This window comes from Vombatus ursinus, unplaced genomic scaffold (genome assembly GCF_900497805.2).
Source record: "Vombatus ursinus unplaced genomic scaffold, bare-nosed wombat genome assembly UNPS02014825.1, whole genome shotgun sequence".
Taxonomy (NCBI): Eukaryota; Metazoa; Chordata; class Mammalia; order Diprotodontia; family Vombatidae; genus Vombatus; species Vombatus ursinus.
This window is the reverse complement of record NW_020954603.1, coordinates 8,984,719-9,001,474: the sequence shown is the minus strand read 5'-3', so window position 1 is coordinate 9,001,474 and position 16,756 is coordinate 8,984,719. Positions and strand designations below refer to the sequence as shown.

At 38.6% G+C, this 16,756-nt stretch overlaps 1 protein-coding gene across 11 annotated transcripts in view; it reads right to left on the bottom strand.

The window, feature by feature from the left end:
* EVI5 (ecotropic viral integration site 5) overlaps window positions 1–16,756 on the bottom strand; it is a 202,321-nt gene that overhangs the window by 83,869 nt on the left and 101,696 nt on the right. For 6 of the 11 annotated variants that reach the window (XR_003566956.1, XM_027838001.1, XM_027838000.1 and 3 more), the window contains 3 exons: window positions 10,449–10,502; window positions 8,098–8,130; window positions 7,403–7,549 (listed from right to left, as the gene is read on the bottom strand). Coding sequence is in view for 10 of the 11 variants with exons in the window: in XM_027838001.1 (XP_027693802.1) it covers window positions 7,403–7,549; window positions 8,098–8,130; window positions 10,449–10,502 (234 nt within the window). In the remaining variant the exon portion in view is untranslated. The remainder of the gene's footprint in view (window positions 1–7,402; window positions 7,550–8,097; window positions 8,131–10,448; window positions 10,503–16,756) is intronic. The other 5 variants (XM_027838006.1, XM_027838010.1, XM_027838011.1 and 2 more) reach the window with 2 other exon arrangements.

Genomic DNA, 16,756 nt, shown 5'->3' with positions numbered 1-16,756 from the left:
AAGCCCCCCCCCCCCCCCCCCCCCCCCCCCGCCACAGGAGGGAAGGGGAAGAAAGGTCAGGGTCAGCTAAACCCAGAGAAAGTAGAAAGACCTAGTATGGATCCAAGCAAATGGACAAATGTACCTTTTCAAAGTTTGATGGCACAGTGTTGAATCTGCATGTATCTGGATTTGTTTCCAGAAGTCAGTGAATTACTTTTCTTTGCCTGAACGTCTATGCCAATTTGGTCCCTTTACCCAGGTTGTGCTGTACATCTGAAATGCCCTGATTCTCTCAAGACCAAATACCTTTCTCCTTCCCATTCTCAGCCTGTTGAAATACTATTAATCCTTCCACCAGGCTAATTGTTACCTCCATTTCCTTCCTTCCCCCTATCATAAATAAGCCAACTAAACTTCTTTTAGGTACTGTTTTGTGTTATAGTTATTTGAGTACATGTTCCGCTTTTCCTACTAGGCTGATTACTAATTCCTTGAAGGTTGAGGTCCATTTCTTCACTGAATAACAATTTTACATATATAGGCATACTCTGTTTTATTGTGCTTCACAGATATCATGGTTTTTACAATCTGAAGGTATGTGGCAACCTTGCATATTGGCACCATTTTCCAACAGCATGTGTTTACATCATGTCTCTGAGTCACATTTTGGTAATTCTTGCAACATTTCAAACTTTTTCACTATTACTATATCTGTTATGTGATCTGTGATCAGTGAGCTTTGATGTTACTACTGTAATTATTTTGGGGTGCTGAGAACCATGACTTTAAAAGATGGTGAGCATTTATTTGATAAATGTTATGTGTGTTTTGACTGCTCAACCAACTGGTCATTCTTTGTCTCAGATCCTTGGACCTCCCTCCTCCCCAAGACACAAAAATATTGAAATTAGACCAATTAATAATACAAAGGCTTCTGTGTTCTGGGGCAAAAGCTATTGTCTTATTTTAAGAAACTGCCACAGCCACCTCAATCTTCAGCAACCACCACCCTGATCAGATAGCAGCCATCAACACTGAAGCAAGACCCTCCACCAGCAAAAAGATTATGATTTGCTGAAGGCTCAGATGATGGTTAGCATTTTTTTTAAAGCAATGAAGTATTTTTTAACATTTTTTTTAAGACACAAATTGAATGCACACTTAATAGACTACAGTATAGTGCAAACATAACTTTTACACGCACTGGAAAACCAAAAAACATGTGTGGTTTATTTTATTGTGATATATTCACTTTATTGTGCCGGTCTGGAACAGAACCCATACTATCTCCAAGGTATGCCTATAGTATTGATACTTTGATAGATCTATACTTTCTTCAATGTCAATACTCTCCCCAATAATGTAGATTACAACTCCTCCCCATATTCTAATTCTGTGTAATTCTTGTCTCTATCAATTCATAAATCCTGTATCAAAACATGGGAAACCTTGCTTTTGTTCTTTTAATTCCTCAGAAATAACTACCATCTTGGTCCCCCATCCTAACTCGACTCTAACCCTGACCATCGCATTTCCTTTTCTAGCCATGAATGCTCTAGTCTAGTTCTAGTCTAGCATATAGTGGGGTCTTTAATAAATGTCAGCTGAAACGCTAACATTTAAAAAGCACAATGAATAGCGGTTTACTCATCCCCAGGCCAAACTCTGTTTCTCAATAAAGTATGAGTATGAAAGCTTGACCTTATGGCAACATAAAACAGAACCAACAGGTCCTTGTTTTGTTCTTTAATCATTAGCAAATTTGGTCAGTAATTAATTACCAAGGGAAATAGGTAAAACCAAAGCAATAAAACCTATCCATGGGGAAAAGGTAGATACTATTTAAGCATGTTATAGAAAGGACAATTATGGAATATTTTTATCTTATGATTTATATCTATAATCATTACTCAAAATATTCCTACAAGACACAAAGCAAATATTTCCAACTCCTCAGTATCCTGTGTTGCTCCTCAACCCTCTGACTGGAGGGCTGGAGGGAGGAGCTAAAAACTCCTCCCACAGCCTCCCTTTATACATGGCTCAGAATTTTCAACTCTTCTATCTCCTACTCTGCTGTGTTCTCTCATCACCAGAAATCACTTCACCGTGGAGAATTCTTCAGCTTTGGTACCTGACACATTCCCAGGGCCCTCGGTTACCTCTCCCCTCTGACAGGAGGGCTGGAAGGTAAAGCTAAAATCCCCCCCCAAAGCCTCCCTTTATGGAGAGCTTCCTACTCTTCATTTCCCACCAGCTGTTCTACTGAGTTTCAACTCCACAAACACAAAGCATCTCCCAGCTCAGTCCCCTCCCCTCTGCCCTCTGGCACCACACCTTCACTTTCAGCTTCCTTTTGTGTGCAGTTTCCCCAGATTCTATTTCCTCCATTAGATGGTAAACTCCTGGAGGCAGGGACGGCCTTTTTTTTTTTTTTTAAGCACAGAGCCTGGCACATAGGAGGCATTTAATAAATGTTTACTGACTATTATTGAACTGACAGAATTCTTTTATTGGACAGGCAGTCTCTGTTTTTGACAATACTCTGCCTTAGTGAAATAGAGAATAAAATTATCCTTCAAACTAACACAGTCAGAGAAGTGTAAAGATGTTAGAAAGCCTCGTCTTCCTTTTCTTCAATGTTAACATGGCCATTCTCAGTCACCAGAAAGAGAACCTGATGACATTTATAAGTAACAATGTGTGTTTTTCCAGAACTGCCAGCAACTGAAGACTGAACCAAACCACTGCAGAACGGAAAGACCTTAGAGGTCAAGTTCACCTTCTGCCCAAAACAAAATGAGGATTAGCATGGAGAATGGGATTAACCAACTGGTGAGATCTGAAGGAGACAAAAGGGAATAATTTAGAATTGTATTTTAGCAATCTGCTTAAAATAAGTGATTTTTAAAAAAATATCTTGCTACATAGGAAACAAATGTTTTAAACATATAGATCGTCATAAAGATGTGGCCAATTTTAGAAAGGCAGATATCACCCAACTTTACAGGATGAAAGTAAGCAATATATGATTAGATCACACAATTCAACCCAAAAACACCCTTCCCAACTCCTGGCTTAGTGAAATTCTCAAATATGGAGACTGGAGGCTGAGAAAATACCACAAACGCAAAGTGTATTAGGCAAACAGGAAAGCTGACGTCCTGAATGCTTTGTGAAAATGCTTCTGCGGGTAGCTAGGTGGCGCAGTGAATAGAGCTCTGGCCTTGGAGTCAGGAGGACTTGAGTTCAAATCCAACCTGAGACACTTAACACTTACTAGCTGTGTGACCTTGGGCAAGTCACTTAACCTGGATCGCCTCCCCCCTCCCCCCCCAAAAAAGGGCAAAAAAACAAAACAAAACAAAAAACCTGCTTCTGCGGTATCCCAACTGGGCTGGCTATTCTTTTTTTTTCCCAAGGCTTCCCAAGGCATAATTTTTCCATTCTTTTTTTGAGTGCCATGGAATTTCCAACATCCTCATACTCAAAAAAATATAAAATGAACTATTTGAAAAGCAATGTTTCCGACAAGGATTGCCTCTGGTTCTCTATGATCTTTGTGATACTGTGATATAGTGGATAGAATATCATGTTCATGTTCAGTCATGTCTGACCCTTCATGACCCCATTTGGGGCAGAGATACTGGAGTGTTTTGCCATTTCCTTCTCTAACTCATTTTGCAGATGAGGAAACTGAGGCAAACAGGGTGAAGTGACTTGTCCAGGATCACACAGCTACTAAGTGGCCAAGGCCAGATTTAAACTGGGGAAGAGCAGTCTTCCTGACTCCAAGGCAGGCGCTCTATGCACTACGGCACCACGTGGCCACCCTCTAGTGTTATACTTGAAGTCAAGAAAGTCTGGGTTCAAATAATAACAGCGAGCATTTATGTAGAATTGTAAGGTTTGCAAAACACTTTACAAACATTATGTCACTTTATCCCAACAGCCCTAGGAGGCAGGTGCTATTATTATTCCCATTTCACAAATGAAGAAAGTGAGGCAGACAGAGGTGAAGTGACGGTCAAGGTCACACGGCCAGTAAGTGGCTAAGGCACAATCTGAAGTCTTTCTTATCCAAATCCAGACCCTGACACTTTGTGATATGTGCTGCTGGGCACAGCATGTTTCTGAGCCTCAGTTTCCTCATCTGTGGAATGGGGAACTTACCTCACCCAGGTAAGCACAAAGGAGATAACTGATGTGAAGCATTTGAAAACTTTAAAGCCCCCTGTAAACATCACCTGTTATTATAGATGATTACCCCCTGAAAAGTAGTATGTAAATCACTCTCAACTCCCCACAATGAATGCATTGGAGCAATTTGTAAATAAAAGTGACAGGTAGACATGTTAAATGAATATATTCATATTCCCATTCTAGACAGCAAAGTCTTTCTTAGATTATCCTGTTTTGAAAATTAAGAAATTTATCAATATTTTTTCCCTGGAAGTTAAGATAGCTTTTAGAGGAATAGTGAATAGAATAAATATTTGTTGTTCTAAATTGAAAAAAGGCAATGTGAATTAAGAATTTTTACTAATATAATTACATTTCAATGAACTACTTACAAAATAAGGGAAGATATCAAAATATATATGCAACATTTAAACTGCAGGTGAATATTAAAATGATTTTTCTAATGAAAAAAGCTAAGGGAAAAAGTCTGTCCACATTTCTAGGCAACATGATTATAAACAGAACAGATTAATTTATAATGCTACTCAAAAGAAAATAAAGTGTCGCCACGCTAGACAATATTCATTGACTTGAGCTTTCTCAGCTCCTTCACGGCTCAGCCCCAGCCCACTTTCTCAAGATCTCTCCTAGGAGACTGTCATCCTCTGCTCTGGAGAGACCTTGCAGGCACTTAGCTTTTTACATGTTGGCTCCTCCACTAGAACATAAGCTCCGTGAGGGCAGGGACTGCTTTTGCCCTTCTTTTTCATCCTCAACTTTCAGCAGAATGACTGTTACATAGCAAGCTGAAACAAGTAATGCCGGTTGACTAACTGACTGACTTTACTTTAAAAAAAAAAAACAATTCAACGAACTTAATTCAAATTAAACGACCGTTCTAAAGCATTTTAGCTAAGAAGTTATAGAATATAGGAGCTAAAATGAAAAACTGCAATACCCACTTCTTAAAAAGTAAATACAATGGATTAAATGGAATAACCACAAGTTCATTATTAAAGACAGGCTTCAAATCAAGGTTATCAATATGTGACGTCATTTAAGAATTGCCTCTAGACAGCCTAAAATACATAGTAATCTTACTTTAAAGAATTTCCAGAACTATTGATAATATGACTTCCTTGATTTATTATTTTATTGTTTAATCATTCCAATAACTGATAAATTATTCCTTACATTTAACTGATCTCTCTAAATGAAATTGAATATAATTTCCTTTGTTCCTAATTTGGCTCTTTGTAGGTATAAAGTCACCTTCATAACTGTTAATATTTTTCATAAAAACTACTGTTGAGCAAAAGATGTTGAAGATAGTTATGTTACCTCTTAATCTTTGCTGAGACATCTCAGAGTCTTGAGTTAGAACCTTAGGGGTAATCTAATTAACCCTGCCACCTGTGCTAGAATCCTGGCCACAAGAACAAACCCTGACAAGAACTCGGTGTAAGCAGTAACTTTGCTCTTAGCATGAGTAGCAATCCACATTCCTGGCACTCCCACCCCCTGGTCCCAGGCTGAGTGAGACCTGTCTTCAGACACGTGAAGAGCTATCCCCCCTAATTCCTGTCCCCTCCTCATCTTGAACAGTAGCCTTAAAACTTCTGCAGCCTAAACAAACCTTTACCCACAGGTCTCACTGACCATCCTTTGATCTTCTCTAACAACCTCTAGGTTTCAGCATTTGAAAAAGGATGTGGAAAAACTAAATCTGAACACAGCATTCTAATAAAATCGTGATCAATCACAAGTACAGTTTAGTGTCCTAATTTGGATTAATGTGTTATATTGCTTTACTAACCAGTGACTTATTTTTTAACTACAAATTATGCATTTTCTGCCATCCCTGTGTCTAATCAAAACTGTATTTTCCACAAATGTAAAAGGTGGAAAAAATAATAAAATCCTGTCATTTCAGTTGTCTTTTACCAGTTTTCTTTCTTTATCAAAGGGCCAACATTTTAGGTGGTTCTCCTCAACAGAGAAGTATTTTTCCATTACTTTTTAGTCCATCCTTCAAATATCAACTCTCTTTCTCATCAGCTCCAGTGAATTTCGTTACCATCTCTAAGGGGATGATTCTCAAATCTATCTTCCCTGCTCTAACCTCTCTGTGGATCTCCAAGCTTGCATCTCCAAGTACCTTTCAGACATCTCAAACTAGATGTGCAGTAGATACCTTAAACTTAACATGTCCAAAACAGAACTCATTGTTTTCTCTCCTAAACCTTCCCCCACATCCTACCTTCCCTATTATTATAGAGGGCAACACCATCCTGAGTTCCTTGGGCTCACAATCAAGGAGTCATCCTGGATTCCTCACTCTCTCTCACCCCTCCATCTTTTCCATTCTCCCTTTTGGGTCTCTTCTAAATTGAGCCAAGCTGGCTTCTTCCTGACTCTTTGTAACCCTGACCTTTGTAACTCAGCTACGACTGGCGCTAATTCTTTCTGCGATACACTATGTCCCTGACACCTCAGCATTACGAGTGAGATGCCAGAGCACAGCAGAAGCTCAGCTGAAGGACCAGAAATCAAAGAAGCTTTGTGCTGAGAGCCACACGAGGCCGACTCCACCTGCGCTTATAAACTGATGAGTCGGATTCAGGGAGCTCTGCTCCACGAGTGAGGTTATTACTGATGTCTCAGCAGACAGTCGCCGACTTGGGGGCTGGGAAGGTCCCTAAGAAACCATGTCACCCAAGCAGATGAGGAACTGAGGCATCACAGGGAGATTCGGTGCCTTGCTCAAGGCCACAGGGGAGATCTGAACGTGGCTCCTCAGAAGCCAGAGCCAATGTTCTTCTCACAGGACCCACCACCTTCTTAGGATACATATGGGCTTCACATGGTTGCTAGGCCTGATCCTGGGATGCAAACAATGCCAAGGTAACTAGTCCAAATACCTCCCAGGATTAAATGACACACATTGAAACAAACATCTCGACAGCCAAGTGGTAAGAAGACCCCACTAGGCAGACTGCACTTGCATTCCCTGAGAAGCTGGTGGAACCAAAGAGCACCCCCAAGGAAGCTGCTGGCTAAAGGCCCACCACCAAAAATGTCTATTCCAGCAACTGCAGAGCTCGGCCCTGAATAATCAAGACCTTTCACTATGGGGAACAAAATACTTAAGCGAAGAGCACAGAGAACGTGCCATGAACACTGAAATGAAAAAAACAGTGAATGAGAAAGTTGAGACAAGTGCTCCCAGGCTCCTTACCCATTGCTGCTGCTCCTGGAGCTCCCTGATGGCATTCTCAGCTTGCTCCAGTTTAGTACTGGCCTCATCACTCTGCTGTTTGATGGTGGCCAACTCCCGTTTTATGAGGTAGTTTTCCTCAGCCTCCTGGGCTCTTGTCACTTGTCCCTTAGGACATAATTTTTTTTGGAAAGCAATTGAGGACAGATGCAAGAAAAGACTGCCTTTGCGAGGTTCAGCGAGTTACTTTGCCGTATTAAATAACCTCAGAGCATAGCACAGTTCTGGATATCAATAGCTATCAACTCAGTGCTGCCTGAGCAGTTTTGGGGGAACCAAATGTGAAATTAAAGTGACAGTCAGGTGTTCTTGCAAAATTCAATTCATGCAATATTATTCAGTTGCACATGCATCAATTAAACATTTCCAATGTAAGAAGTGAATTTCACAGGATCCAGAGATTACAATTTGTGCTATTTAAAACAGGATTTCAAGTAAGGTTAAATCTATAACGTGCAAATGCCAAGACAGATAAACCAGGATGATACTATCAAGAACTGTCTATTCCCATGTAATCTAAGAATTAAAATATTCACTTATAAATGCATGTAAATGTGCATGCATTAAAACAGGATTTTCTAAGTCTGTTGTTTAGATTATTAATTCTTTTTGCAGGGGTAGGGAGGAAAATTGGACAAAACTCTCAAGAACTATACCTGTATCAATCTATCTGCCAAGGAAGCACTTTCCTATAAAAGGAAAAATTCAGAGGAATATAAGGGAAAGAAATAAAACAAAAGTGAAAAAGTGATAAAATTGAGAATAGAAAGAAACAAACCATGCTCAAATTCCACCTACTTTTCATAAAGAGCTTCAGAGAAGATACTCTCTATATTAGGAAATTTGAATTTATATTTATTTTTAAGCTATTAGCTTTTATTATTCTCACAAAAACATGTCAAGACTAAGGTGAAATACGGAAAGTATACTGCGTATGACAGATTAACATTAATCCTAAATTGCTGGATGCAGAGAAAAGAGGTTTTTAGAAATTACTCTTTTTGAAGCCTCCCTGTTGCAACCCTTATTCCCCCTGGCTTCCCCACCTCTGCACAGTCACTGAACGTCCAGGTCACATGGATGGAAAGGAGGCAGAATTTGAGCACACATTTGAATTTACAAAGTGCAGTGGCGCTTGTGGGATAGCAGCTTCCAACGAGGCAAAGCAAGGAAGGTTACATTGAATGTTCAGAATGAAAGTGAAATAATTCACCACAACAATCAAATGAAGTAAATAGGTTCTTGGACTTTGGTTCTTTATTGAAATCTAGAAATAAAGGAGTGCAGATAACTCTACTGTTGCAGAACTAAGGATGCTTATGATATTTTTTATAACTACTTAGTGACAAGGTTCCTTATACAAAGAAAGAAAGCACTGAATTTTATGGAATTCTAATGCCAAATCCATCATTCCTGAAAGCAACTATAATATTCTGTTTATTTCACTGAAATTAAAATGCATCTTCTATGAGAATGGCTGTTTCCAAAAACAATATCTATAATCTATCTGTCTCTCTGTCTCTCCACGTGATGAATAGTTAAATTTGTGAATAAAGGTTACCTTTGACCTCAATGTTTTTAAATATTCAATTTGGCACTCTTGCTATACTATACAAATACAGATCATTTAATGAATGGATGAAATATAATTAAATTAAAGATACAAAGCCACAATTTTTTTAAACTAAGCTTAAAAATTTAAATCAACTTCAAACTATAGGGAAAGCCATTCAATACGTATAGTTATCCAGATAGTTTTTATAAAGATAACATTTTCACAATAATCACATACCTCAGTCACACTGCCAAGACACTAAAAATTTAATAATTCTATAGACAAAGTAAAATATACCTGTACTGTTATCTTATAAACACATTTGCTGTAAGATATTAGCTTGCCCATATGCATTATTTTATAACATAGTAATAAAAAAATTTAAACCACAAAAATACCAACAATAAAAATTATATGTATTTCTTTAATTATCTGAGAATTAACTTATAAATGATCATAACACATCTGCAATATTTACAAGTTAGCAGTACTCTGAAAAGTGCTACTCATTAATTTCTACTTTTATAATATAGACTACTAAAGACAAATTAAATTTAGTTTTTTTATTTTCCATTTTAATATAAAAAGTCAGAGAAAATCAGAAGACCAAAGCTCTGACAAACCAGATAAATCACTTTCCCTAAGTCTCAATTTTTTCATCTATAAAGTGGGGATATTTGTACAACTTATACAGCAAGGGTGTTATAATGAGATATGCTATGAGATGAAAAATGATACATAAATGTGAATTAGAAATTAGAGTAACCAGTTTACTTTGGGATCAAAAAAGTAAAGGAACGATATCCAAACATGGAAAATTTGTTATCATCTCAAAACCAGAATATGTAGTTATAAAGGTGAAAATTAATTTAAAACAGGGTACTACTAAGTTAACTATAACCTGTCAAAATGTTCATGTTGGGCCAGTAGTAAATAGTTTAAGTAACTCCATGATGACAAAGGGAAAGGGTTTAAAATCTAAGTTAACAGGCAATAAAATTGCTATCTATCACCAGTAACTTCCTTTATCCAAAAATGCCAGTGGTAGGCTATAAATCAGTCCCTGAAGGATTTAACCAGTAGTTGGAAAACTATGATAACTTTTGAAAAATATATGGTAATGTTAAAATAAAAAGGAACCTTTTGTTCACTTGACTAGATAGAACCTATTCATCTTTTCACAGGTTAAATGCCCAGGAATACATTTATAAAGTAACATTTGTACTGTAAATGAGTTCAATTTAAAAACTGAAATTGAAAGCATGAAAGATATTTAGTCTTTATTAATGCCAAGTTATTTAAACAGGCAAGAAGCTAAGCAGCTAAGCAGCAAATATTGCAATTTAGTGGACAGATATGTTACATTTTCCATGCAATGTTCATTTAACATAATACCCCCCTAGGTAAATGTATAATTATGACGGAGATCCAATTAAACAGTAATATACTTACTTTTTCTAATGTTTCAATGCGCTGTTTTAAAAGTCTATTTTCTGTGCGTAATCTCTGCAAAAAATAAAAGTAATGTTTTTAAGTATTCTCAAAAGAGAAAAAACTTTCCCCAAATCCAGATCCTTGTGATATGTATAATTCAATTCAGCTCAACAAACATTAAGATGATATGAAGTTTAGAAAAAACACAAGCAAAGAAAGTAAATTTTAAAATGCTTTACCACCAATGGCATTCTTTCAGGTACATTTGCTAAAAAATAGCAATAAATACAGCATACATTTCTTCTATGGAAGTACAGGATCACACACAAACCTTTACTGAAAACACATGAATTATCTACCAAGCACAGAAAATAGCAGTTAAAAACCAACAAAACCTCTCCTCTTCTCACCTATCAACACTTTTTTTTTTTTTTTGCTTTTTGGTGAAGCAATCGGGGTTAACACAGTTAGTAAGTGTCAAGTGTCTGAGGCTGGATTTGAACTCAAGTCCTCCTGACTCCAAGGCCAGAGCTCTCTCCACTGCACCACTTCGCTGCCCCAACACTCTTTAACATTCACACTGCCAGTCACTGTACAGTAAAAGAGGTATTGTTACAGGAATTTGGAGAACCGCCATTGTGGAAGTGTCTCCAAAGAACATAAGGGACAGTTCACAACCATCTGTAACTTAGCTGAGAAATCCTAGGGAATAACCTGAGGAGCACGGAGCATAAATTATTTTGTTAGAAATTTGGGTGCTTTCTGATCCTAAGCTCAGCAGGTGCCACATAATTTAAAGCCTTATAATCAATCCTAGAGCATCTATTAATCATTGTCTGTGTGTCAGGGACTGCACTTCGTTCTTAGGAAGAACTTCCCAAGGAAATGACTTTCTCTTAATGGAGGCAAAATGTACACAAATAAGCACATACAAAATATATATAAGTGACTGGTGGGAAAGAAGAGGCACTAGCTGCTGAGGTGGGGCAGGGATGAGAGAGAAAAGCAGGAAAACCTTATGGAGGCCACAGCACTTGATCTGAGTTCTGAGTCATCTAAGGATTCCAAGAGCTGTAAGTAAGGCAAGAGGGGCAGCCAGGGCAAAGGCCCAGAGAATAACAAGCAGGCCAGATTGTAGAATAGAAGAAAGGAAATAATGCATAAGAAGACTGAAAAGGTAGGATGGAATCAGGCCGTAAAGGGTTTTAAAGGCAAAGAAGTGTAGTTAGTATTCGAAAGAGAAGACAGTGAAACTAGGGTGGTAGCTATTTAAGCAGAGAGATGACAGATGCAAGAAATATTGCAGAGGTAAAACCCACAAGACTTTTGACCTCTAGCCAAGATGGCAGCCTGAATAGAGGAAAGCTACCTAGCTTTCACATATCCACTTAAAGCCCAAAACTTGTACTAGTTTGAAAAATGATGAAGAAATCCAATGAGAAACTATGGTAAATCATTTCTTTTACCCTTTCTTTCACTGCACAGAAGCCCATGGACAATAAGGGGCTATCAGCAAAGTAAGTAAAGGCCTGGGTACAGGCAAAATAGTCTGTTGCCAGCCAGAGTAACCAGAGATCACCCAAAGATTCTTGTAGCCTAGGAAGACTCTCTGACTGTCAGGAGGCAAGAGAGGTGGGCCCCTAACAAAGTCCCAAGGAGGTCAGAAATCCCCAGATTTGTTAGAAACCCACAAGGGTAGCTTTGGAGGCCCCAAGAGTGACAGTCTAGGAGATCTGAGATTCCTGGGGCTGAGAAGTCAGAGGGCACTGAAGGCCCAGCACTTCAAACCTCAAACATCAAGGGCAGGTAGGGGAGGAGTGTTTGGAGGTCTAACTTTGGAAAGCAGAGGTCATTGTTATTTCTCCAGAGTGAGAAATAGCAGGGCCAACCACCTTAACCAAAGGAGCAGGAGCAAGTGGAAGCTGGCCTTTGCCCAAACCCCAAATCAGAAATTAAGAGTTGAGAAATTAGTAAGCCAAGGACAAGGACCAGTATTAGAAATTATTGCAGATCTAGAGATATCCAAAATTTCAGCCTGGAAGGACAATAATTCTGTAGTAACTCAAGCAGAAACTCAATGGAAAAAATAGATTTTCCACAAAGACTATATGAATATCTAGAAGAAATAAAGCAAGCAATAAAAAACAAAACAAGGTCTGGAGGAAAGAACTGGAAGGAGAATAAACAACTTGAAAGAGAAAGTGGTAAAAATGAAATAAAGGAGTTTCAAGCATTTCTTAAGAAGAATAGAGCTAAGTAGGAACTTGGAAATATGAACACAAGAGTCAAGAGAAACTCAGAAAAGGTAAATTTATTTGAGCAACTGGAAGGAGCTGCATGATGATACAGTGTTAGCATTCTGTTACAAGAAGAAACAAGTATTCCTCCAAAAACTTACTGTCTTGGGGCAGCTAGGTGGTGGCAGTGGATAGAGCACTGGCCCTAAAGTCAGAAGGATCTGAGTTCAAATTCGGCCTCAGACACATAACACTCACTAGCTGTGTGACTCTGGGCAAGTCACTTAACCCCAACCGCCTCACCAAAAAAAAAAAACAAAAAAAAACCACAAAAAACCAACTTAATGTCTTTTTAAAATCTGTAATTCAATTTTAAAAATTAACCTTTATGCTTTAAACGATCAAGCATTTATAACCTCTCCTTCCCACCTCTATCTCCACAAAGAACCCTTGTTACAATATGCACTCATACAAAGAAAAAAACTCTCACGTTGACTATCTCCAAAACAATGTGTCTCAATCTGCAAATTTAGCCCATTGCTTGCTTTTCTGCCAGGAGGTGAGGAGCATTCTTCACCTACTAGTCCTCTGGAATGAGCTGGTCATTGTATTGATCAAAACAACCTTAATATCTTAAGGTTCAAGGGAGGTAACTTTAAAAAAAGAAAAAGGACCTGGGGTGGACTGATTTTAATCTGATAATTTTAGAAGGGAAAGAGAAGAGAGGGTAAAAGGAATACACTGGGTGGGGAAAAGAGGAATAAGAGTACAAAATTCATTTCTCATAATTGGGGTGCACGAGAAGAGCTAAGATTTAAGAGGGAGGATGACAAAAGGGAACAGTCCCAAGGTGATATTACAAAGTGAAAAAAAGAAAAGCAAGGAATCAGAACCTGACGGGGACATTCAACAACTGAGGAATGGCTGAACAAACTAAGGGAGTATTACATCATAAGAAATGACGAAAGGGCCAACTACAGAGGATCCAGGGTAGCATGAACTGATGCAGAGTAAAATGTTTAGAAACAGGAGAATAAGTTATACTAGGTTAACATTTAAAAAACTCTCACCAATGAAATGACCAAATAAGTCTTCAGAAAGCCTATGATGAAGCAAATTGCCCACCTCCTGACACGTAATGGGCTCAAGCTGCAGAAAGAGATGTACATTTTGGATATGACCACTATGTGGATTCATTCTGCTTGACTGTATTTTTTTGGTACAATAGTTTTGTTTTTCTTTCTTTTGTTTTTTGAGGGAGCTTGGCAGGAGTCGGTAGCAACAGTAATGAAAAAGGGGGGTTTAAAATGCAGAGAACAGAAGGAAATTTAGAAAGAAGCACAGACAAGCAGGACAGTTCTCAAAGTAACGTCTGAAATTTATTGTTTTAAAAAAAATCAGTACGAAATGGGATTCTACAGCTTCATAAGACAATCCTCTTATTGTGTTTTGCTATATATGAAGACAGACTGTCATGTGAGGAACAGTAAGTGGCCGTGCAGCAGAATCAGAGGGTACACGTAGAGGAATAAAGTGTAAGAAGACCACTAAGAAAAAAAAAGACACAAAGAAGAAAGCCCAGGGTTCCTTTCTCTTTTCATCTCTGTTTGCTTTGCTTTGTGTAATACAGGCATGTAGGAGCACAGCACAGAGGTTGGAAAAGAACACTTTACTACCCTCCCTCCACACTTAGGAACAAGGACCACTGATGCAGAGATGCAGTTCTAAGGAATTTGCGTGTATCTAGTGGAAAATCAGTGACTTTCTCCAAAGCTCCAGGAAGAAAAGCTGCTTTGAGGAGGGGAAAAAAAGACAGCAGTTAGGTCAAATTCTTGTTTGCAGGGTGACCAACTTGTCATGGAACACTATGTACTGAGAAGCTACAGTAATCAGAATATATAAAACGCTCTGAGAAATATTTCGTATTATTCCAAATGTTACATTCCCAATAATTCCTATAAGTTTTTTCAAAAATGATTTCAATAGTCTGCAACAGAATTTGTTTCCTGCATAGCAGGAATTAGTTTTAATATAAATAGTGCTAATTTTATTAATTTTGGTAGAAATCAAATGAAAATTATTTAAGTACTTATTCTGTAGAGGTCAGGCACTATACTCAGGGAGGTCTTTGACCTCAGAACCTTACTTGGGGAAATAATATGTATGCAAATAAGTATAAGTATTATTATATGTGACAATATAATAGAATAACAATCTCATAATTACACAGTGCTTAAAAGTTTGCAAAGCATTTTGCATACAATATACTATTTGATCCTCACAACCACCTTGTGAACTACATGCTGTCATCCCCAATTAACAAATGAAAAATCAGTTTCAAGAGGTTAAATGGTTTGCCCACGGTTGTAGCCAGTACCGTCTGAGACAGGATTCAAACTCAAGTGATCCTGAGTGGTCCAACTTCAGTCTTGCATTTAAAATGTCATGCTTCCATTTAAGGGAGAACGTGACAGAACCAAAGGAAAGACCTTTCCGAAGTGCTCCTAGAAAGTGTGAGGAGGGAGTATAAGGGACAGTTTTAGGGATTTTATGTTTTAGTAGTAGGGTTAGTAAAAAGGAATGATTTAGGGTTAAGTACATAGACAGGCAGCTAGGTGATGCAGTGGATACAGCACTGGCCCTGGGATCAGGAGGACCTGAGTTCAAATTCAGACACTTCCTAGCTGTGTGACCCTGAGCATGTCACTTCACCTTGTTTGCCTCAGTTTCCTGATCTGTAAAATGAGCTGGAGAAGGAAATGGCAAACCCCTCCAGTATCTCTGCCAAGAAAACCCCAGACGGAGTCATGGAGAGTTGGCATGACTGACATAACAGCGCAACATAGACAGGCTTAGTTCAGTATGAGTAAAGGCCACGGGATTGATACCAGACTGATAGTTTTAATAATCTGTATTAGATATTAATCCAAAATTGGTTTCTGACTAATGGCGTCAGACAAGGAGGAGACTAGTCCGGAAAACTCTACAATTGGCTATGGATTTTAAGTGTCAGATATGCGAGGCATGGAGATTCAAGGAAGCACGTCAAAAACCCACTGGCACAGGGGCCAGGCAACGTTCTGCATCATTAGACCGAAGCGTCAGCGAGGGACTGACCTAAAACTAACAATGAAATTGGTAATTACAACAATATGGCGCCCACTGAGGGGCTTCACCTAATGAAGAATTTTCATATGCTACCACTTTGCTAACAGAGCAAGCCCCATCCACGGCCCTTCAATAGAAGCCCCAGACAGTCAAGGAGGATCAGCAGTTAGCACCCACTGGATGGCTAAAGCCCACTGAGAAGGCAGAAAGCAATAGAAGCAAACTCTTTCATAATGACCCAGGCCAAGAGAGAACTGGGATAAACCATGATAGCAAGGAATTTGGAACAAGAGAGGTTTCTCAGGAAGAGAACCTAACAAAATTAGTGGTATTTCTATTCACGTGAATGCTCCTCAGCTACTTTAAACTGAGTTAGAATCACCACAAAGAAGCCAATGACAGAATCTTAAACGCCAGAGGACTACCCAATAATCTTAGCAATCCATGGTTATCCAATTTTCAAAGCAAATGGATTGTGAATTTTAAGAACTGTAGAAATGGACCAAACTTTCAGATAAGCATATCATATTTTGTTAAGAAAGCGCAAGAGAATTTTAAATGCAATGACACTTGAGAGAATTTTCAGCCTAAAACAGGAAAACCTGCAGAGCAAGCAGTCTGACTACGGAGACTGTATAGGACTAATCACCCCTGTACTTTCTGAACAATAACTAATGAGGTCTCATCATTGGGTCACATCCCCACATCTCACAGCTTGGCGGCTGGATGGATGGAGTACTGGGCTTGGAGGTAGGAAGACGTGAATTTAAATACCACCTCAGACACTTACTAGCTGTGCAACCCTAACTAAGTCCCTTAACCTCAGTCTCAGTTTCCCCATCTGTAAATGGTGATAAAAACAGCACCTACCCCAGAGGGTTGTCACGAGGATTAAATGAGATAACACGTATAGTGCTTTGCAAATGTTAAGGTGCTACATCAATACCAGATGATATTATTATTGTTATTATTATTTTACAG